The sequence below is a fragment of the Scyliorhinus torazame genome, chromosome 5, assembly GCF_047496885.1.
Source record: "Scyliorhinus torazame isolate Kashiwa2021f chromosome 5, sScyTor2.1, whole genome shotgun sequence".
Taxonomy (NCBI): Eukaryota; Metazoa; Chordata; class Chondrichthyes; order Carcharhiniformes; family Scyliorhinidae; genus Scyliorhinus; species Scyliorhinus torazame.
In genome coordinates this window covers 320,826,743-320,849,161 of record NC_092711.1, presented here as the reverse complement: position 1 = coordinate 320,849,161, position 22,419 = coordinate 320,826,743, and the positions used below count along the sequence as shown (strand labels likewise).

The window sequence follows — 22,419 nt, the reverse complement described above, 5'->3', positions numbered from 1 at the left end:
GCGTCGCTGGTTAGGCCAGCATTTATTACCCATCCCTAGTTGCCCTTCAGAAGGTGGTGGTGAATTGCCTTTTTGAACTGCTGCAGTTCTTGAGGTGTAGGTGCATCCACTGTGCTGTTATAGAGGGAGTTCCAGGATGTTGCCCCAGCGACAGTGAAGGAACGGCGATATATTTCCAAGTCAGGGCGATGAGTGACTTGAAGGGGAACCGCCAGGTGGTGGGGTTCCCAGGTTTTGTCCTTCTTGATGATAAAGGTCATGGGTTTGGAAGGTGTTATCTAAGGAACCTTGGTGAGTTCCTGCAGTGCATCTTGTAGATGGTACACACGGCTGCCACTGTTCATCGGTGGTGGAGGGATTGAATGTTTGTGGAAGGGGGAGCAATTAAGCGGGCTGCTTTGTCCTGAATGGTGATGAGCTTCTTGAGTGTTGTTGGAGCTGCGCTCATCCAGGCAAGTGGAGAGTGTTCCATTACACTCCTGACTTGAGCCTTGTTGACTGTGGAAAGGCTTTGGGGGGTCAGGAGGTGAGTTACTCACCGTAGGATTCCTAGCCTTTGACCTGCCCTGGTAGCACAGTATTAATGTATCTAGTCCAGTTCAGTTTCTGATCAATGATAACCCCCAGGATGTTGATTGCCAAACAAGTGCCAGAAAATTACCATCTCCATTAAGAGAGGATCTAACAACTGCCCCATGCCATTTAATAGCATTACCATCGCTGAAACTCCACAAGACCTGGAGGTGACCATTAACCAGAAATTGAACTGGGCATGCCATATAAATAATGTGGCTAAAGGGGAAGATCAGAGGCCGGGAATTCTGTAGCGATGAACTCGTCTCCTGACTTCCAAAAAGCCTGTCCACCATTTACAAGACACAAGTCAGGAGTGTGATGGAACACGCTCCACTTGCCTGGATGAGTGCAGCTCCAACACTCAAGAAGCTCGACACCATCCAGGACAAAGCAGCCCACTTGATTGAAACCCCTTCCACCATCTTCAAATTCACTCCCTCCACCACTGATGCACAGTAACAGCCGTGTCTACAAGATGCACTGCAGAAACTGACCAAAGCTCCTTCGACAGCACCTTCTAAACCAGATTTTTTTTAAATATAAATTTAGAGTACCCAATTCATTTTTTCCAATTAAGGTGCAATTTAGCGTGGCCAATCCACCTACCCTGCACATCTTTGGGTTATGGGGGCAAAACCCACGCAAACATGGGAAGAATGTGCAAACTCCACACGGATAGTGGCCCAGAATCAAACCTGGGACCTCGGCGCCGTGAGGCAGCAATGCTAACCACTGCGCCACCATGCTGCCCTAAACCAATGATCTTTAACATCTAGAAGAACAAGGGCAGCAGACACAAGAGGACACTACCAACTGCAAGTTCCCCTCCAAGTGCTCACCACCCTGACTTGGAAATATATCGCCGTTCCTTCACAGTATGCAAATTGGATGCCATATTTAACTTGATTGAAGCATTGAAGTTTGAAAAAGTTGCTTTGCAAAAGTGAGTTCCAATGAGTACACAGCAGTGTTGTTGTTTGTTATGCCAAAATGCCTCAATAAAATTGTTTATCAAAGAAAAAGAAACTGTCCATTCTGCGAAAACAGCCTACGCCAGTATATATGCTCCACACAAACTCCTCTTATCCCTCCAACCTACCCTTCAAACATATAATTTTATTCCTTTCTATCAGTACAGTGTTTTCCATTATTACACACACACAATGGTGATCGCTCATCTATAATGTAATGTCTCAATCCAGCTGAGAATATACGAGCATCACCTCAAAATTTATCTTCCCAAGAACATCAACAAAATTATCAACATTTGGCCTGTTTTAGTATTACATCATAACGCTCCAATAGTTCAGTGCCAATATATTGAAGATATTGCAATCCACACAACGAATGAATATTGAAAAACAGACGATAGCGTCACTGCAAAGTCTAATCGTAAATTACTGGGATGTAAAATACAATCTGTTGACTCAGTTTAAAAAAGGAGGTAGGCAGAAAGTGGGTAATTATAGGCCAGTTAGCTTAACTTCGGTACCAGGGAAGATGCTGGAATCCATCATCAACGAAGAAATAGGGAGGCACCTGGATGGAAATTGTCCCATTGGGCAGACACAGCATGGGTTCATAAAGTGCAGGTCGTGCCTAACTAATTTAGTGGAATTATTTGAGGACATTGCCAGTGCGGTAGATAACGGGGAGCCAATGGATGTGGTATATCTGGATTTCCAGAAAGCCTTTGACAAGGTGCTACACAACAGGTTGCTGCATAAGATAAAGATGCATGGCATTAAGGGGAAAGTAGTAGCATGGATAGAGGATTGGTTAATTCATAGAAAGCAAAGAGTGGGGATTAATGGGTGTTTCTCTGGTTGGCAATCAGTAGCTAGTGGTGTCCCTCAGGGATCAGTGTTGGGCCCACAATTGTTCACAATTTACATAAATGATTTGGAGTTGGGGACCAAGGGCAATGTGTCCAAGTTTGCAGACGACATTAAGATGAGTGGTAAAGCAAAAAGTGCAGAGGATACTGGAAGTCTGCAGAGGGATTTGGATAGGCTAAGTGAATGGGCTAGGGTCTGGCAGATGGAATACAATGTTGCTAAATGTGAGGTTATCCATTTTGGCAGCAAAAGGGATTATTATTTAAATGATAAAATATTAAAACATGCTGCTGTGCAGAGACCTGGGTGTGCTAGTGCATGAGTCGCAAAAAGTTGGTTTACAGTTGCAACAGGTGATAAAGAAGGCAAATGGAGTTTTGTCCTTCATTGCTAGAGGGATGAAGTTTAAGACTAGAGAAGTTATGCTGCAATTGTATAAGGTGTTAGTGAGGCCACACCTGGAGTATTGTGTTCAGTTTTGGTCTCCTTACTTGAGAAAGGACGTACTGGCACTGGAGGGAGTGCAGAGGAGATTCACTAGGTTAATCCCAGAGCTGAAGGGGTTGGATTACGAGGAGAGGTTGAGTAGACTGGGACTGTACTCGTTGAATTTAGAAGGATGAGGGGGGAATCTTATAGAAATATATAAGATTATGAAGGGAATAGATAGGATAGATGTGGGCAGGTTGTTTCCACTGGTGGGTGAAAGCAGAACTAGGGGGCATAGCCTCAAAATAAGGGGAAGTAGATTTAGGACTGAGTTTAGGAGGGACTTCTTCACCCAAAGGGTTGTGAATCTATGGAATTCCTTGCCCAGTGAAGCAGTTGAGGCTCCTTCATTAAATATTTTTAAGATAAAGCCAGATAGATTTTTGAAGAATAAAGGGATTAAGGGTTATGGTGTTCGGGCCGGAAAGTGGAGCTGAGTCCACAAAAGATCAGCCATGATCTCATTGAATGCCGGAGCAGGCTCGAGGGGCCAGATGGCCTACTCCTGCTCCGAGTTCTTATGTTCTTATGTTCTTATGACTCAGAACCTCACTCTCCAAACTAACTAATTAAAATATGGTTTTCAACCATTTTTGTCAAGAAAATTTTTCTATTAAATTCTCAGTTTCCTATCAGAGCTACACTCTGCCAAGTAAGCAGGAGATGTTCCATCGCACTCCTGACCTGAGCCATACAGGTGGTAGAGAGGCGTCGAGAATCAGGAGTACAGTCACTCACTTCAGAATACTCAGTCTCTGACCTACTGCAGAAGCTGCGGTATTTCGATGGCTGGTCCAGTTGAGTTTTCGAAGAATGGCCACTCCAAGATGTTCACGGTGGGATCACTCAAAGGAGGATGCCATCTTTAGCTTGGCATTCATGTTTGATTGTGCCTCTGAAGAGCTTTAAATGCTTTTCAATGTTAACGGTAAATGGAGGAAGAGGAGGAGTAGGTTGAGAGTGGAACAGTATTTTTTGTAATCTTTCCGAAGGGTATGGGCTTCGTTGGCTCAATCAGCATTAATTACCCGCCCCGCCCCACCGAGAGCGTGGTGGTGAGCCACCTTGCTGAACCGCTGCTGACCATGTGGTGTAGGTACACCCACAGTGCTGTTAGGAAGGGTACTCCAGGATTTTGACGCAGTGACAGTAAACAGCAATATATTTGCAAGTCAAGATGGTGAGTGACTTGGAGGAGAACTTGCAGGTGGTGGTGTGTCGATGCACCTGGTACCCCTGTCCATGAAAGTCCCGCCTTGCCCCCTCCTTAGGTGTGGTGATCCTCAGGTTAAATCACCACCAGTCAGAGGGAAAAGCAACGTATGGTCATCTGCGACTATGGCAACTTTACCTTTACCCTTGATCTTCTGGGTGGTAGAAGTTGCAGGTTTGGGCTGCGTTGTCTAAGGAGCCGCGGTGAGTTCCTGCAGTGTATCTTGTAGATGGTACACACGGCTGCCACTGTTCGTCGGTGGTGGAGGGACTGAATGTTTGTGCCAGAGGAGCCAATCAAGTGGGCTGCTTTTTTCTGGATGGTGTCGAGCTTCTCGAGTGTTGTTGGAGCTGCACTCATCCAGGCAAGTGGAGAGTATTCCATCACATTCCTGACTTGTGCCTTGGGGATGATCAAGCGGCCCTTACTCAGCAATAACATGCTCAGGGATGCTCAGTTTGGGTTCCACCAGGGTCACTCAGCTCCTGACCGCAATAATAATACTCTTTATTGTCACAAGTAGGCCTACATTAACACTGCAATGAAGTTACTGTGAAAAGCCGTTATTCGCCACATTCCGGCTCCTGTTCGGGCACACCGAGGGAGTATTCAAATGTCCAATTCACCTCACAGCACGTCTTTCAGGATTTGTGGGCGGAAACCGGAGCACCCGGAGGAAACCCTCTCAAACACGGGGAGAACGTGCAGACTCCGCGCAGACAGTGACCCAAGCCGGGAAGCGAACCCGGGTCCCTGGCGCTGTGAAGCAACAGTGCTAACGACTGTGCGACCATGATTGTCTGGAGTCAGGGGGTGAGTTACTGGTGGAGTGGCACCCAGTACTCCCCTTTCTCCAACTGTGGTCAAACCAAATTTCCGCCTCATTCAGCTTTCTCTCAGAGATTGTCATTGAAGCCTCAACCCAGGCCATGACATTTTGAGGTCAACACTTTAGTGCATGCTCGATCTTGATCATGTCTTCATATTTCCCCAATTGGCTGGTGTGAAACACTGTGTGATATTCTCTCCTGTGAAGCTCCTTGTGATTTTACTACATTAATGATGCTCCAAGTTCTTGTTGAATGAATTGGTACCTTGTGTGCCTTCGTCACAAGAATTACCAATTCAAGAATTACCAATTTCACTGAGACTCCCCAAAGATGTGCAGGGTACTGTATCGATCCACGTTCAATCTTTAACCAAATTCAACATACGAAAACCCATTTGATTTTTGTCCGGCCTTTTCTACTTGCAAAGATGGACATAGATAGGGCAGGATTCTCTAATAATGGGGCTATATCCCCACGCCGGAGTGAAAACCGGTGCCAACGACTCCGGCATCAACGGTCCCCGAAAGAGAGGATTTCTCCACTTTCTAGGGGGCTAGGTTGGCACCAGATTGGTCCCCGGCGCGGAACGGCCCGTGCGAGTCCGTGCATGCGCAGAACGGCCGGCGTATTCCCGCGCACGTGCGGGCGTTCCCTTCTTTGCGCCGGCCACGGGCAATATGGCAGAGCCCTACAGGGCCTGGCGCGGAGTAAAGAAGGCCCCCACGGAACCAGCCCGCCCGCCGATTGTCAGACCCGATCGCGTGCCAGGGCACAGTGGGCCTCCCCGCCTGGGGTCGGAGAATGCGGAAGCCGGCGTCGCCCCCCCAGGGATGTCGAGTCGGAGAATCCCGGCTCTAAAGTCCAGTCATTCAAGGGAGTTATTTGCTGCAAAACTTTGTAAATGGCAAAGTTGTGAACATTGAACATATTTTGAAGGGAGTCAATTAGACAGGTTCCAGTAATGCAGGGCAACATTGGATCGTGCCATCACCCTCCAGCACATGATGGTACAGTTCCTGTGAACAACAATGGGGACAGCCTCAGAGCAATACAAGACAAGTATCACAAATGTGAGAGAACCCTCATTTAAGGAAAGAATTGGACATTCGCTTGATCCTTTTACGAGTGGGAACAGTTTCTTCCCGTCGACTCTGTCCAGCCACTCGTGATTTTGAACATCTCTATAAAACCTCCTCTCAGTCTTCTTCTCTCCAAGGAGAACAGTCCCAACCTCTCCAATCTATCCTCATAACTGAAGTTTCTCATCCCTGGAACCATTCCTGTAAACCTCTCCTGCTCTCTCTCCAATGTGTTCACATCCTTCCTACAGTGTGATTCCCAGAACTGTCCACAATATTCCAGCTGAGGTCTAACTAGTGTCTTGTATAAGTTAAACATAACATCCTTGCTTTTGTACTCTGTGCCCCTGTTAATAAACCCCAGTATGCTATCTGCTTTATTAACTACTCTCTCCACCTGTCCTGTCATCTTCAATGATCTCTGCACAAATACACCCTGCTGCCTCTGCTCCTGCACCCCTTTAAGAATTTTACCCCTCATTTTATATTGCCTCTCCATTATCTTCCGACCAAATTGCATCACCTCACACTTCTCTACTTTAAACATCATCTGCCACCTCTCTGCCCAATCCACCAACTTGTCCATGTCCTTTTGAAGTTCTACACTGTCTTCCTCACAATTTACAATGCTTCCAGTATTTGTGTGATCCACAAACTTTGAAACTGTCCCCTGCACACCGATTCTAAATTATTAATTTTTATCAGGAAAGCAGGGGTCCCAATACTGACCCCGGGGGGGAACACTGCTATAAACATCCCTCCAACCTGAAAAAATATTTATTGACCATCACTCTCTGCTTCCGATCATTCAGCCAATTTTGTATCCATGTTGCAACTGTCCCTTTTATTCCATACGATATAACATTTCTCACAAGTCTATTGCGTGGCACTGTATTGAATTCCTTATGGAAGTCCATGTACACAACATCAACAGCATTACCCTCATTAACCCTGTCTGTTATCTCATCTGAAAACTTCAGCAAGTTAGTTCCCCTTTAGAAATCCATGCTGGCTCTTCCCAATTGATCTGCATTTTCCATGTGACTAATAATCACATCAAAAATAATTGTTTTCAGAAGCTACCCCACCACTGATGTTAAACTGACTGGTTTGTAGTTGCTGGGTCTGTTCTTACAACCTTTTCTGAACAAGGGCTTAACATTTTTTTATAAATTCATTTTTATGGGATGTGGGCGTCGCTGGTTAGGCCAGCATTTATTGCCCATCCCTAGTTGCCCTTCAGAAGGTGGTGGTGACCACTGCAGTCTTGAGATGTAGGTCCACCCTCTGTGCCGTGAGGGAGGGAGTTCCAGGATTTTGCCCCAGTGACAGTGAAGGAACGGCCGATATATTTCCAAGTCAGGGTGGTGAGTGACTTGGAGGGGAACCTCCAGGTGGTGGGGCACCCAGGTATCTGCTGCTCTTGACCTTCTCGATGGTAGTGGTCGTGGGTTTAGAAGATGCTACCTAAGGAACCTTGGTGAGTTACTGCAGTGCATCTTGTCGATGGTACACACGGCTGCCACTGTGCGGCGGTGGTGGAGGGTTTGAATGTTTGTGGAAGGGGGAGCAATCAAGCGGGGCTGCTTTGTACTGGATGGTGTCCAGCTTCTTGAATGTTGTTGGAATTTCAACTTGCAATTCTTCAGTCCTCTGGCATCTCCCCTGAGTGGAGAGAAAACTGAAAGGTTAAGGCCAGAGCCCCTGTAATTTCCACTCTCACTCTCTTCAATATCCTTCGAAGCAACTATCAGCTTTACAACTACTGAAATGCCAGTGTGGGAAGACAAAGGCAATTTGTCATTTGTTTCAGATTAGTGATTTGGTTGTGAAAGGAGCTGCACTAACGCTGCTAGTATGTGGGGGTGGCTGAATATCTGATTAAAATATGAGAAAACCAAGGAGCTGGGTTCTTTGACCTGGGAACATATATCACCATGACAATAATAACTTCTAACATTACCTAAGCTCATTCCACAGTGTGAATTTAAAAACTGGGGTTAGCTACATGAATTATAGCTTTAAAAATAGCAGATAGCTGGACTGTAAGCTGAAAAATGTCAAATTTAAAACATAGGATTTCCTTCCATTGCAAGGAATGCTTAACCCAACCATGTTAATATTCCAATCGACACTCTTTCAGGGAAGGTGCTAACTCATTTACTTTAATGCATTTTAAAACCTTCATTAAAATGGAAAGATGAGTTTGGGATGAACACATTAAATGTTAATGCGTTAATAGGCTGGGTTTGCCATTTCTTCATGGTCAGTCATGAAAAATCTAATCTCCCATCGCTCACAGAATTCCAGCTTGACAAAGCTTCGAGGGGAGACCACTTGGAATCAGATGCAATTTCTAATATTTGGGAATAACAGGTTTTAGCTACGAGGCGGTTATTTATTTGCTGCTTTTTGAATAAAGCACAGTTAAAGAAAAGGTACGTCTTAATATTTTTGTGTGAGTAGAATTACCTCTGCATCTCTGTGACTGAGAGAAACAGTCAGCCATGCCTGAAGATGTGCTCATATCGGCCTGTGGAACTCCGACGTGAGACAGTCTGTGCGGTGATAAATAGGGTGACGATCATGAGGTTCAGACATCTAAACTATAATCTCAATAACCTATTCTCTCATTTTAATTGTGCTATCCTATTCAGAGCTTTGGGAGGAAGATGAGGATTGCATTTCCAAATAAAAAGTGACAAACAAGTTTTTATAGATAATGGAATTGCAACCATAGAACATAAAGCTTTTAGTGTCACCACACACATGTGATCGAACAATATCATTTATGCTGACATAGTTAAAGGCAACAAGGATGTTGACAGAATCTTGTGAAAGCAACTGTTGCCTGGAGAGCCTACGGGGTCCCCACAGTGCCTTTCCCCCCCTTCCTTCCAAATGCCCGGACCCTCAATCAGGCACAGTGGGACTATCCCCTGGGATCCCACTAGCAAACTGACCAGGGTTTGTCGGTCATGCTTCCTGCATGGTGCGCCCCCTGCTCACTGCTGGGTTAATGAGGCCCTTAAGTGGGTGGTGGGATGAGAATTATAGAATTTACAGTGCAAAAGGAGGCCATTTGCCCCATCGAGTCTGCACCGGCTCTTGGAAAGAGCACCCTACTTAAGCCCACGCCCCCACCCCATCCCCATAACCCAGTAACCCCACCTAATCTTTTGGACACTAAGGGCAATTTTAACATGGCCAATCCACCTAACCTGCACATCTTTGGACTGTGGGAGAAAACCGGAGCACCCGGAGGAAACCCACGCAGACACGGGAGAAAGTGCAAACTCCACACCGACGGTCACCCGATGCCGGAAACGAACCCGGGTCCCTGGAGCTCTGAGGCAGCGGTGCTAGCCACTGTGCCAGCTGCAATCAAGGGCTTTCCCACCCCAAACCTAGTTGGGCTGAAGTTAGGAGGATGCAGTCTCCACCCACCACTCTCACCCCCCCACCAACACCACCAAACTCACCATGGGGGTGGGCACTGGATTCTACCCATGTTGATCTCTATCATGGAAGAAAAGTTATGTACTGACAATTATAACCTAAAACTTGAACAAAACCCAAGTCCACCCATCTAATTGCTACTGTAAAGAATTCAAACAGAACGTTGGTTTAAACATTTTTAAAACTAATAATCATTATTATACTAAATGAAGTTCACCAATTCAAGGCAAGACATTAACAAATGATCACCACGTTTTCTGTTTGACGATGTTATGATGATGGACTTTAATTCAGGTTCATTCTTCCTTGCTACATTAGGCCAAGAGTTTGAAAATTTCCATTGGGTCTAAATATCTATACTCGTAGCAATACACCAGCAGATTTACATATTCCAACTCGGTACACAATATCAATGGGCAATCTTCTCAAGTTTGGAATTAACTTCAATCTGCCATTTTACTGGGAGTCTGTCAGTGTACAAAGGCAGCTGCTAATATCAGCAATAATTTTCACAGATTCCCCCCCAATTACTTTGAAAATTTCAACACTGCATTGCCAACATAATGAAAGTTAAAATCTCAACATTACTTGCATTGTTCTCCTTAAAGCAGACGAGGTTAATCAGAACTTTTACCAAAGATGTTCAAATTTATGGAAGGGTTTGTTTTCGACAGGAATAGTATAGGGGGTAGACAGGAGATTAGGAGCCACAATTAGATCAGCTATGACATTATCAAATGACGGACCAGGTTGGCTGGAGGGGCTGAATGGCTCCTGATTTGCATGTATGCATGTACCGACCTGCTAGTGTTTTGAATTCAAGCAGAGAACTTTAGAATGAAATATTTTTGTGAAAGTCTGATGGATAAGACATTTTCAGTTGACTTCCCTTCTCCCGAATACTACTGGCAAAAAGTTTTGGAGCTGAAATATTAACCCTATGTTTCCTGTTGCATTGACTCTGGCTAACCTGAGCTTCCGGGCATATATCTGCTCCATCACTAAGACTTCTGGAACATTACCCACTTCCTTCCTTGTGTCAGTTCATGGTTCATGTGCTGCCAAAAGCCTCAGCACTGCCTTTGTCACCTGCACACTTGACCAGTCCAGTGTTCTCCTGGCGGGATCAATACCGCGTCTTCTCCAGAGATTTATCCAACACTCTGTTACGCTTCACGCTAATTTGTACCAAGCCTCTGTTCACCCATCACCCCAAAGCTCACTGACCGACATGGGTTCCGGAGTCCCACTGACATTTTCTGTATTTATTTCAGGACCTTAACCTCCTGTTTCTAGAAGCAGGTACAGGGGAGCGGGGGATTTTGCGAGCCAGGGTCAGGTTTGTTTGCTCTAACGGAGCGCTGACATGAGTACGATGGACTGAATCGCCTTCTTCTGTGCTATAGATTTAAAATCATTGTTTTCACTTACCTTGATTGGTGAACTGAGACATCAAAACCTGATATTTGGAGACAGCGAAAACAACATCTCCAAGACTTGAAACCCCTTAATCTGAATTTCACTGTGAATGTACAAATAATATTTCTGGATGCAGAGTATGCAATGTGTGATTCCCCTCTTGCAATGAACAAATAATTGCCCGAACAATTCCACGTGTCATCTGAACATTTCCTCACTTTCTTTACACAGATTACGGATTGAATTTAAAATTATTTTATGTCAAAGAATGTTTTGTATCCCTTCTAAACAGCCCGGCTGCAGGGTTCAGGTGAAACGGATTCCAGACTGGAGTACACTTTCCCATGAATGTGACATCTTAAGTTGTGTACGCAGCGTAACATTTTCTCTTTAATTTATCCTGATATAAATACAGCACTAGCTCTGGGCACCACCTCGAGTCGATATGAAACAGATTGTTACCAACTAGGGAGCTGGTGAAAATATGCAATAGCTACTGCTGACACAAGCAGAGTTGCAATTTTCCCCTCAATTTGCTCTCCAACGTTAATAAGAAAATGTTGCCAAAAATGTCTAAGCTGTGTTTCTCCCACATTCTGCACTTTACGCATTGGTTTATTGATTTGCTAGATGTGGATGTGTACTGATTCAGATGTGATCTTCTGCGTTTGTGATGTTTAATGGGTCAGTCACATCCTGATGTGGGGATGGGGATAATGGGAGGTACCCCTGGATTATAACGTGGCAGGACTGGGAAATGGAATGACAGTGGGGCTGGCAATGTTGGGGACAGAATGCAAGGGATCAGAGGCTGGTGCTCAACAAGAGTGGGGAGCAGGTTTACAGGGAAAACAGAGGGTAGTGGTTGGGGTCTTTGGCGGGGACGGGAAGTGGGGGCGGGGGGGGGGGGGTGGCAGTTGAGCCCAAAGTGTCTGAGGGAGCAAATTAACGTACAGACAGAATAGGATCAGAGTGTGACTGGGGAGCAGTGGAGGGGGTTTGGGAAATAGGGTATTTTGAGCAGTCACGGCAGACACTGCGGGCTGGGATCTGCTCTCACTAATCTGCGGGGGGGAGGCAGGGTGGGTGTGGGGATTGCACAGTGGTTAGCACTGCTGCCTCACAGCTCCAGGTGCCTGAGTTCAATTCCGGTCTCAGGTGGCTGTCTGTGTGGAGTCTGCACGTTCTCCCCGTGTCTGTGTTGGTTTCCTCCGGGTGCTCCAGTTTCCTCCCACAGTCCAAAGATGTGCAGGTTAGGTGGATTGGCCAGGCTAAATTGCCCTTATTGTCCAACAAGGTTAGGTGGGGTTACTGGGCTACGGGGATAGGGTGGAGGTGTGGGCTTAAGTAGGGTGCTCTTTCCAAGGGCCGGTGCAGACTCGATGGGCTGAATGGCCTCCTTCTGCACTGTTAATTCTATGATGTATGTGCAGCCTAGCAGCATCCTCGAAGGCAGAATGTTGAACTTATTTAAATAACACACATCCACAGCCAAGCAAAAACTGTAAAGATAGGTGTGCATTGCCAAAACTGGTCGTGCACAACAGAGAATATCTTCGGAGGGAGCATAGTAGAATTTGAAAATGAAAACCATTGGAAAACAAGAGGAGAGACTGATCAATTTAATAATGATGGTGCAGGAAAATCTTCAACAACGAGACTCCATGACAACCTCCCACCTGACTGATCATTTTTCATCCGATTAGAAGGTTATATTTGGGTTCTATAACTTAAAGATGAAGCTCTGAACACTTACACTGATAGAATGCCTGAAATTACTCAGAATGCTTGGGTCCAAATCATCTAGAAACAAAATGCAACCATTTATTTTATGATTGGATTGCCTCTGTCTGTCACTGACTATCCATTGTCAAATAGAAATCCTGCAAAAACAGGGTTTTGATGCAAACAAATTATTGAAGTCTTATCTATTCAGCTAAGTTATTATAGAATTATAACGCACAGAAAGAGACTATTCAACTCAATGTTTCCACATCTGCTCTTTGAAAGAGTCAGCCAATGATTCCCTCTCCCCAGCTATTTATCCAGAACCCTGTAAATTCTTCCTTTTCAAGTAGTTATCCAATTCCCTTTTGAAAGTTTTGGAATCAGTCTCGACCACCCCTTCAGGTAGAGCAAACTGGTCGCAATAACTCACTACATAAAAGCATTCACCTTATCTCTTTTGGCTAAACACCTATACCTATTGGTTATAGTTCCTCCCACCATTGGGAAAATTTCTCCAGGCCTTCTCTTTGAGGAACCACTCACATTTTTCACACCTTTATTAAATCTCCCCTTAACCTCCTCTGTGAAAATAAATCCAGAGTTTGAATTTCTTTTTGCATAACTGAAATCCCTCTTTCTACACCCTCGCCAAGGCCTTGACATTCTTGCAAAAGTTTGGGACCCAGAATTGGACCCAATATTCCAGTTGAGACCCAACCAGTGAGTTATAAAGATGCCATGATGTGGAGATGCCGGCATTGGACTGGGGTGGGCACAGTGAGAAGTCTTACAACACCAGGTTAAAATCCAACAGATTTATTTGGAATCATGAGCTTTCGGAGAGCAGCTCCTTCATCAGGTAAGTCACTCGAGACATCAGGTGAGAATGACTCCCCTGATGAAGGAGCTACGCTCCGAAAGCTCATGATTCTAAATAAACTTGTTAGACTTTAACCTGGTGTTATAAAGATGCAGAATAGCTTTGCTGAATTATTTCTACTAAATTTGGAAGTCCTGTTGCATGGGAAATGCTTTGAATTACCCCTGATGAAAGAGGCGAAATTTGACAATTGCAAACCCTCTGTACCAAATAATATTTATGCTACTTACTGTAACTACTGCCCTCTTCCTTTGTCCCATCAATAACACCATCTGGCTGCAGCTGCAGGTGGTAACCTTGCCTGCTGTACAACTTTGTTACGATGCCTTTAAGCTGAGGCTCTGAAAAGAAACAGAAATCTCGATTAGATGAGTGAGACTGTGGGAACAGCATATTAATTACCACAAGGGTTCAAGGTTTCATTTTCCATTGATTCAAAGTCCAGGATCTGTGAAATGTTAATAAAACAACACTGGGCTCTCATCAGTATTATGTACACATACATTGCAATTAAACCTATTTGTTCTCTCCCTTGAATTTTATAATCCCAGGCAATGCTATAAAAAAAGTTACTTCTGGCAAGTCTGAAATTCTGAGGAAAATATTGACCGTATTAATAATAGTAATATTGGGCAGCACGGGAGCACAAGTTTGGGCAGCATGGTAGCACAGTGGTTAGCACTGCGGCTTCACTGCGCCAGGGTCCCAGGTTTGATCCCCCGCTGGGACACTGTCCGTGTGGAGTCTGCACATTCCCCCCGTGTCTGCGTGGGTTTCCTCCGGGTGCTCCGGTTTCCTCCCACAGTCCAAAGATGTGCAGGTTAGGTGGATTGGCCATGATAAGTTGCCCTTAGTGATCAAAAAAGGTTAGGAGACGTTATTGGGTTACGGGGATAGGGTGGAAGTGAGGGCTTAAGTGGGTTGGTGCAGATTCGATGGGCCGAATGGTCTCCTTCTGTACTGTATGTTCTTTGTTCTAAATAATTGTTGTTATTGTCACAAGTAGGCTTACATTAACACTGCAAGTTACTGTGAAAAGCTCCTAGTCGCCACATTCCAGCACCTGTTCAGGTACACAGAGGGAGAATTCAGAATGTCCAAATTACCTAACAGCACGTCTTTCGGGACTTGTGGAAGGAAACCGGAGCACCCGGAGGAAACCCACGCAGACGCGGGGAGAACGTACAGACTCCGCACAGACAGTGACCCAAGCTGGGAATCGAACCCAGGACCCCGATGCTGTGAAGCAACAGTGCTAACCACTGTGAATATACTTCTGATTCTCTTACGATGGGTGGCTGGGATATCGTTATCAGAATGTGATGCATTCCCAGAAACTTCACACCTTCCAGGCATACAGCAATCTCTTCAGATATGTGCCTGCAGCCACTGACTAAGTGTACTTAAGCCATAAAAATGGAGCCTAAATGCACCCATTGCAATAATTGTTTCACAGAATTTAATAGTTGACTCCCACATTGTATGGTAATTGTAGCAGCGTCCAGCCCAGAACATTCCACCATATCTTTATATAATCACTTTAGACAATCACCTTCCAGATTGTAAAATATTCAGACTGGTGAAGTGACAGTGAGAGGAAGTCTCAGATCTCGGATTGACTGACACCAGGGTGTCTCAGCAGGAGGATATGTCCAATCCAACAAAGAAACTGGACAAACCGAATTTGTAAAATTGAACTGCTGAACAGTTTTGCTAAAGTTCAACCACAGTCTGATCAGCCCAGCCTGAGAGCCATTCTCCCCTACACCGGGCATCGCAACCACAGTCTGATCAGCCCAGTCTTAGAGCCATTCTCCCCTACACCGGGCATCGTTTAATTCACAATTATTGAATAATTCAAACACCTCACTCAAAAATATCTTAAGTACGAGGAGTCTTTTTGTGCAAGGCTTTTAGTCACTAAGGACTCTAATAACTGTTCCATCTCTCTTTGAAACAAATCACATCGTTGAAATTGTGTCCTTTCTTCATCGAATACTGTCCTCAGTTTTAGGGAATCATAAAATATACGGTGCAGAAGGAGGCCATTTGGCCCATTGAGTCTGCACTGGCCCTTGGAAAGAGCAGGCTACACCAACACCCTATCCCCGTAACCTAGTAACTCCAGTTTAGCTCAGTTGTCTGGACAGCTGGTCCGTGATGTGGTGAGATGCCAACAGAGTGGGTTCAATTCCTGTACCGGCTGAGGTTATTGATGACCCAGCTGACCCCGCTAAATGTGGTTCAGTGGGCAGTATACATGTGCCCAAACCTTTCATTGAAAAGTATCAGCAAACAGCAGCAATGATATTATTCTGGAATCTGCCTCCTTCTGTACTGTAAGTTCTATGTTCTAAATAATTGTTGTTATTGTCACAAGTCGGCTTACATTAACACTGCAAATTACTGTGAAAAGCCCCTAGTCGCCACATTCCAGCACCTGTTCGGGTACACAGAGCTTTCTTTGGAAGCTTAATGATTTCTCCTCCCCACCCCACACCACCACCCCCCACCTCCCTTCCCAGATTTTGCCCCCTTTTCCCAGAGAAATCATTGCCCCATTGTGCCTGTTGCGAATTTCCTACCCACATCACTTCCCAAGTTTGATGGTGCAGGCGGGTTATTTGCTGGTGGGCGCAGTTTGCAGCTCCAACCCCCCTCACATTGCCCTCAGAATGTGGGTTCGAGGAGAGTCTGTGTCACCACTTCAACAGGAGATGATTTTTTTCCCCCCAATCTTATTGCTGACCAGCAAGAGCTCCCTCTGCACCTTTGCAGTGCTGATCTCCGCAATCACACAGCTCAAAGAGGGGGCTGGTGCTGGCAAAAAATAACACAACTAACAAATATAAAACAATATTACTGCTTTTAAAAAATCAGGGACGGGGGGGAGGGTGGGGGTACAAAAACGACATATACCTGGGTGGAGATGTGAACCTGCACAACACGATTAACCCCTCAATCCCCAATCCCCCACCCTGGGTTCACAGAACAGAGACAGACAGAGAATAGGAAATATCAGTAAATTCGGGCAAACCTGGGCGCCTCCTGCGTCGCTTCTTCAAGCCAAAAATCCTGACTTTGGAAAAGACAGCGAACCAGTGCCTGTCACAGATCCCTTTGCTCTTATTGGGGCTGCTGATTCGCTTTGAGGGGATGGATTTGTTCCTGTGCTCCCTGGCCAGTCGCTTCTGCCGGATCAGTGAACTGGCGATAGCAGCAGCCATTGTGACAGCGCCAACAGAATAAAGACACAGCAAACAGCTTGGTGGTGGATACTGAGAGAGGACCGGCTCCAGATCCGCACATCAATCTCCAGCCGCCGCTCTCCGGGTACTTAAATCAGCATCGCACCGTGAGTGAAGCAGCCAGAACTGTCTCTGTGTTCTTGATGCAAATCAGGGCTGGGCTGTGGGGGCTGAGGGCTGAGCTGTGGGGACTGAGGGCTGGGCTGTGGGGACTGAGGGCTGGGCTGTGGGGACTGAGGGCTGGGCTGTGGGGACTGAGGGCTGGGCTGTGGGGACTGAGGGCTGGGCTGTGGGGACTGAGGAGGCTTTATTGCCGACAAGGAGCCATCAGCAATTGTCTGCAAACATGCCCAGAGCAGGCAGTGTCCACAGGGGCCAGGCAAGTGAATTCTGCACCCGCTCCCTCCCTCCTGGGCAGCTCCACACACCTGTTAAACCTGAACCTTCTGCAAGCTGCTCCTGCAGTCTGCTCTGACCCTCCTACCCCAGGCAAGGCGGGGGGGGGGGCATTGCAGCCCGCTGGGTGGGGATTTCCTGTGTAACAAATTCCCCCCCCCCCCCCCCCCCATGGCTGTGTCCCCGGCTGTCAGCCTATTGGCCAGGGGAGGGAGTCTCTCTGACAGTTGACACCATTCAGAGGTGGAACAGGAATGAAAACCCCACAAACAGCAGCGCCCGCGTCCCAGAGACAAGGAGACGCCGAGTCTCCCGGCAGAGTGTGAGAGGCACAGAGAGTTCTCCAGGTGTGTGTGTGTGGGGGGGTGGGGGGGGTGGGTGGGGGGGGATCACTCACTCACACACACACACATCCCAACAACAGGTCACAGCAACACCCCCAGCCCAGAGCCTCTCACATTCCCAGCTGGACATTTTCCAGATGTTTTCAGAGCCGCCAGGGAACAATCTGCAGCCAGCTCCAAATCAGCGTTAAAATGCAGCATTGCTGTAACACATCAGCAACTGGCAGGCAAGGTACAGCTGGCTGACCCCGACAGGCTCACCCCGACAGGCTCACCCCGACAGGCTCACCCCGACAGGCTCACCCCGACAGGCTCACCCCGACAGCCTCCACCCCGACAGGCTGACCCCGACAGGCTGACCCAAACAGGCTCACCCCGACAGGCTGACCCCGACAGGCTCACCCCGACAGGCTGACCCCAACAGGCTGACCCCGACAGGCTCACCCCGACAGGCTGACCCCAACAGGCTGACCCCAACAGGCTGACCCCAACAGGCTGACCCCAACAGGCCCACCCCAACAGGCTCACCCCAACAGGCTCACCCCAACAGGCTGACCCCAACAGGCTGACCCCGACAGGCTGACCCCGACAGGCTGACCCAAACAGGCTCACCCCGACAGGCTCACCCCGACAGGCTCACCCCGACAGGCTCACCCCGACAGGCTGACCCCAACAGGCTGACCCCAACAGGCTGGCCCCAACATGCTGGCCCCAACAGGCTCACCCCAACAGGCTCACCCCAACAGGCTGACCCCAACAGGCTGGCCCCAACAGGCCCACCCCAACAGGCCCACCCCAACAGGCCCACCCCAACAGGCTCACCCCAACAGGCTCACCCCAACAGGCTGACCCCGACAGGCTCACCCCGACAGCCTCCACCCCGACAGGCTGACCCCGACAGGCTGACCCAAACAGGCTCACCCCGACAGGCTCACCCCGACAGGCTCACCCCGACAGGCTGACCCCAACAGGCTGACCCCAACAGGCTGGCCCCAACAGGCCCACCCCAACAGGCCCACCCCAACAGGCTCACCCCAACAGGCTCACCCCAACAGGCTGACCCCAACAGGCTGACCCCAACAGGCTGACCCCAAAGGCTGACCCCAACAGGCTGACCCCAACAGGCTGACCCCAACAGGCTGACCCCAATAGCTGACCCTCCCCCCCCCAAGGAACAGCTGGCTCACCCCAATAGGCTGACCCCCCCCAAGGAACAGCTGGCTCACCCCAATAGGCTGGCCCTAACCCATTCCTGCCGGTTACAATGCAACTAGCCAGAATCCTGGGAGAATCATGTCATTGTTCAATCATATTCAACATCTTATTACATTCCTGAGACTTCAGAGAGGGTGTGGGGGAATCTATCACAATGCTCCCAGGGAAGAGCGATTCTAGCCAATGTGGGGAGAGTGGAGCTCTCTTCACAGCAGAGAAGGTTAAGTGGAGATTTAACAATGGTCAAAATCACGCAAGTTTCAATAAGGGGGATTGGTTGCCCTGGCCACAGGGCCAGTAACCTTAGGGCACAGGCTTAAGGCGATTGGCAAAGGAACCTGGGGGAAAATGAGAGGATTTTTTTTGAAGTGATTTGATCGGGAAAATTCGAAAGGAAACGAGATAAATACTAGAAAGGGAAAGTGCAGGGTTAGAGGGAAAGAGCAGCTATGATGGTTCGGATAGATTCAGACAGAACGGAGGGAGACAATGATCTTCTGCTGATTGTTCCCAGTCCAAGTTCTTTTCTCGTGATATATAAATGAATATCGTACATGGCAACTGTCAGCCCTCTCTTCCTATGGGCACACTCTGATACCAACACGCGGATTTACTTATGAAGTTCCCATTGTACCTGTCGATGTAGATGTGTGTGTTCAATGACCTGAATGCTACAAACAGTGCCGCAACTGGCATCACAGTTAGGACAATCACATCGATGACCAAGAACAAATTTCCCACTAAACACTTCCAACTGAAACTATTTGAGTTATAATTACTCAGAAGGGTTGCTGCCTTAAGGACAGTCAGTAAAAGCCACGGACCTCAATGAGCTCCTGAAAGTCAATCCAAGTCACCCCGGGCATCGTGGAATGAGTTCAGAATGAAAAACCACAGTTCTTGGTGCTGCACGTCGAACCTGCTATGAATAATACAATTCGCTCCAGTACGTAATATTTTAAATACTCTGCCAATTTCTCTAGCAGATTATTGCCACGAGTCGTCTTATATTAACGCTGCAATGAAGTTACTGTGAAAATCCCCTAGTCGCCACACTCCGGCGCCTGTTCGGGTACACTGAGGGAGAATTCAGAATGTCCAAATCACCTAACAGCACGTCTTTCGGGACTTGTGGGAGGAAACCGGAGCACCCGGAGGAAACCCACACAGACACGGGGAGAACGTGTAGACTCCGCACAGGCAGTGACCCAGTGGGGAATCGAACCTGGGTCCATGGCTCTGTGAAGCAGCAGTGCTACCCACTGTGCTACCATGCTGCCCTGAGGGTGCACCCGCACCCTGCATCGACCCCTGCCACATGGCGCAGCAGCAGGATTAATGTGCTGATTTTCGGTTTATTTCATTTTGGGCTGCGTTGTTATTGAGAGATAGCAGTTTGTGTGTTAAAGTCGGAACAGTTCCCCCTGTGCGGGATATAAAGAAACTCTAGTCAGTGACGATAACCTGAGGTAACAACAGAAACTGCTGGGGAAAAAACATGAAACGGTCCTGAGAGTATCTGACAGGATAAAACAGCAAGCTAATACGTAATCAATACTGACAGAGAAAGTATAACAATTCCCAGTGCTATCCTCCAAGTTGTGTGTGAACCATTGCATAACACACAACTTTAACTTGTTTTTCCTTTTCTTTGATGTAAATGTAAAACATATTTTGTTTCAGAGCTGATGTCAACAAAATGTTCAACATAATCCTGAAGAATAATTCTGTACAGAACCGAACCATATTCTCGCCTCTGAAAATGAGAGAGAAAAAACGCCTGTCATTTCTACAGTGCCTTTCATGCCCTCGGGCTATTCCCAAAGTGCTAATCAGCAATGAACAGCAGTCACTATTGTAACAGAGTGAAACACAGCAGCCAATGTACCCACAGCAAACTCATATAATCTCTATCGTGCAAAAGGAGGCCATTCGGCCCATCGAGTCTGCACCAACCCTGTGAAAGAGCACCCCACCTAGGCGCAATCCCCCACTTAGGCCCAATTCCCCACTCTATCCCCGTAACCCCAGCTGGGGGCAATTTAGCATGGCCAATCCACCTAACCTGCACATATTTGGACTGTGTGAGGAAACCGGAGCACCCGGAGAAAACTGACGCAGACACGGGGAGAGCGTGCAGACTCCGCACACACAGCCACGCAAAGTCGGAATCTAACCTGGGTCCCTGGCGCTGTGAGGCAGCAGTGCTAACCAGTGTGCCACCATCCCACCCCATTCTGCCCAGAAATTCTAACGTGATCATGACCAGATGATACTTGATGGCACAGTGGTTAGCACTGTTGCTTCACAGCGCCAGGGTCCCGTGCTTGATTCCTGGCTTGGGTCACTGCCTGTGCGGAGTCTGCACTTTCTCCCCGTGACTGCGTGGGTGCACTCCGGGAGCTCCAGTTTCCTCCCACAAGTCCCAAAAGACATGCTTGTTCGGTGATTTGGACATTTTGAATTCTCCCTCTGTGTACCTGAACAGGTGCCGGAGTTTAGAGACGAGGGGATTTTCACAGTAACTTCATTGCAGTGTTAATGTAAGCCTACTTGTGACAATAATAAATATTACTAGATTATTATTGAAATGCCCCAAAATGTCAGGGGCAAGAAGATGGAAAGCAGAAGTTTGTTGGTGGAGTCTGTGGATTCTTAGAGTTCTTCTGTAGGTAAAATAGTGGAGTCAGTCTCAGGTGCTCTGGTCACTCCGCTGACGGCTGAGGTGCTTTCTAGTACCGTGGCAAAAGAAGCACCGATAAATCGTGTCGGAGGACCTCAGGAAATCCATGGAAGAGGCCTTGGCTCCCATTCGAGTGGCTATGGGGAAAACCAATCAAACCGTGGAATCCAATGGAGCCAAGATTAAATGTGTGGAAGAGGCTCCTTCGAGCCACAGTGATTGGATTGCCGCGCTGGATTTGCAGCTATCGTCGTTGGTCTAAGTGAACCTGGAGAATGGCCTGGAGAAGAGGTCCAGGAATTGTGGGGCTGCCGGAGGCGATGGAAGGCCCGATAACCACGGAGCACCTTGCAGATATGTTTGGTGTTGGACCGAGCCCATCGTGCACTCCCACCGGATCTTCGTCCTGCAGATCCACCGCATGTGGTGATACTGAGGTTTCACAGCTTCAAGGAGAAAGAGAGGGGTCTAAGATGGGCATTAGTGGGGAAGGCTGTGCCATCAGGTTCTATCAAGATGTGGGTGTAGAGCTGGCAAAGAAGAGGGCTGCGTTCAATAGAGCCAAGGCCACCCTATATAAAAGTGGAGTCCAGTCCGGTGTGGTCTACATTGCTCAGGTTAGAGTAACTTTTGAAGGAAAAGACCATTTTGTTGATGCACTGGGAGAGGCGGATTTTTTCATTAAAAAGCACAAGTTGGGCTCTGTGTGATTGGGTTTTTGGCTCTAATGAAGGGCAGGAGAATGGGGATGAGAAAAATATCAGCCATGATTGAATGGTGGAGCAGACTCAATGGGCCGAGTGGCCTAATTCTGCTCCTATGTCTTATGGTCTTATGGAGCACAAGGTTTACGGGGTCTTGGCATTTTGTTGCCCTTAACCGTTTTTCTTATCTCCTGTAAGGGTCCTTCCTGTTTATTTCCCCTTTCCCTTATTTTGCCGTTACATTGTTGATTCGTGGATGACTAACAGGCATGTATCATTAAGGCAAGTGGCCTGTGTCTTTAATGCAAGCAGAAGAAT

The 22,419-nt window shown here is 47.4% G+C and overlaps 1 protein-coding gene across 5 annotated transcripts in view; it reads right to left on the bottom strand.

Moving 5' to 3' along the window:
• LOC140421317 (fibroblast growth factor 13-like) overlaps positions 1–22,419 on the bottom strand; it is an 818,086-nt gene that overhangs the window by 272,809 nt on the left and 522,858 nt on the right. For 4 of the 5 annotated variants that reach the window (XM_072505962.1, XM_072505965.1, XM_072505963.1 and 1 more), the window contains one exon: positions 13,742–13,852. In XM_072505962.1, the coding sequence (XP_072362063.1) occupies positions 13,742–13,852 (111 nt within the window). Of the gene's footprint in view, positions 1–13,741; positions 13,853–16,548; positions 16,739–22,419 lie in introns of those variants that run through there. The other variant, XM_072505964.1, reaches the window with a different exon arrangement.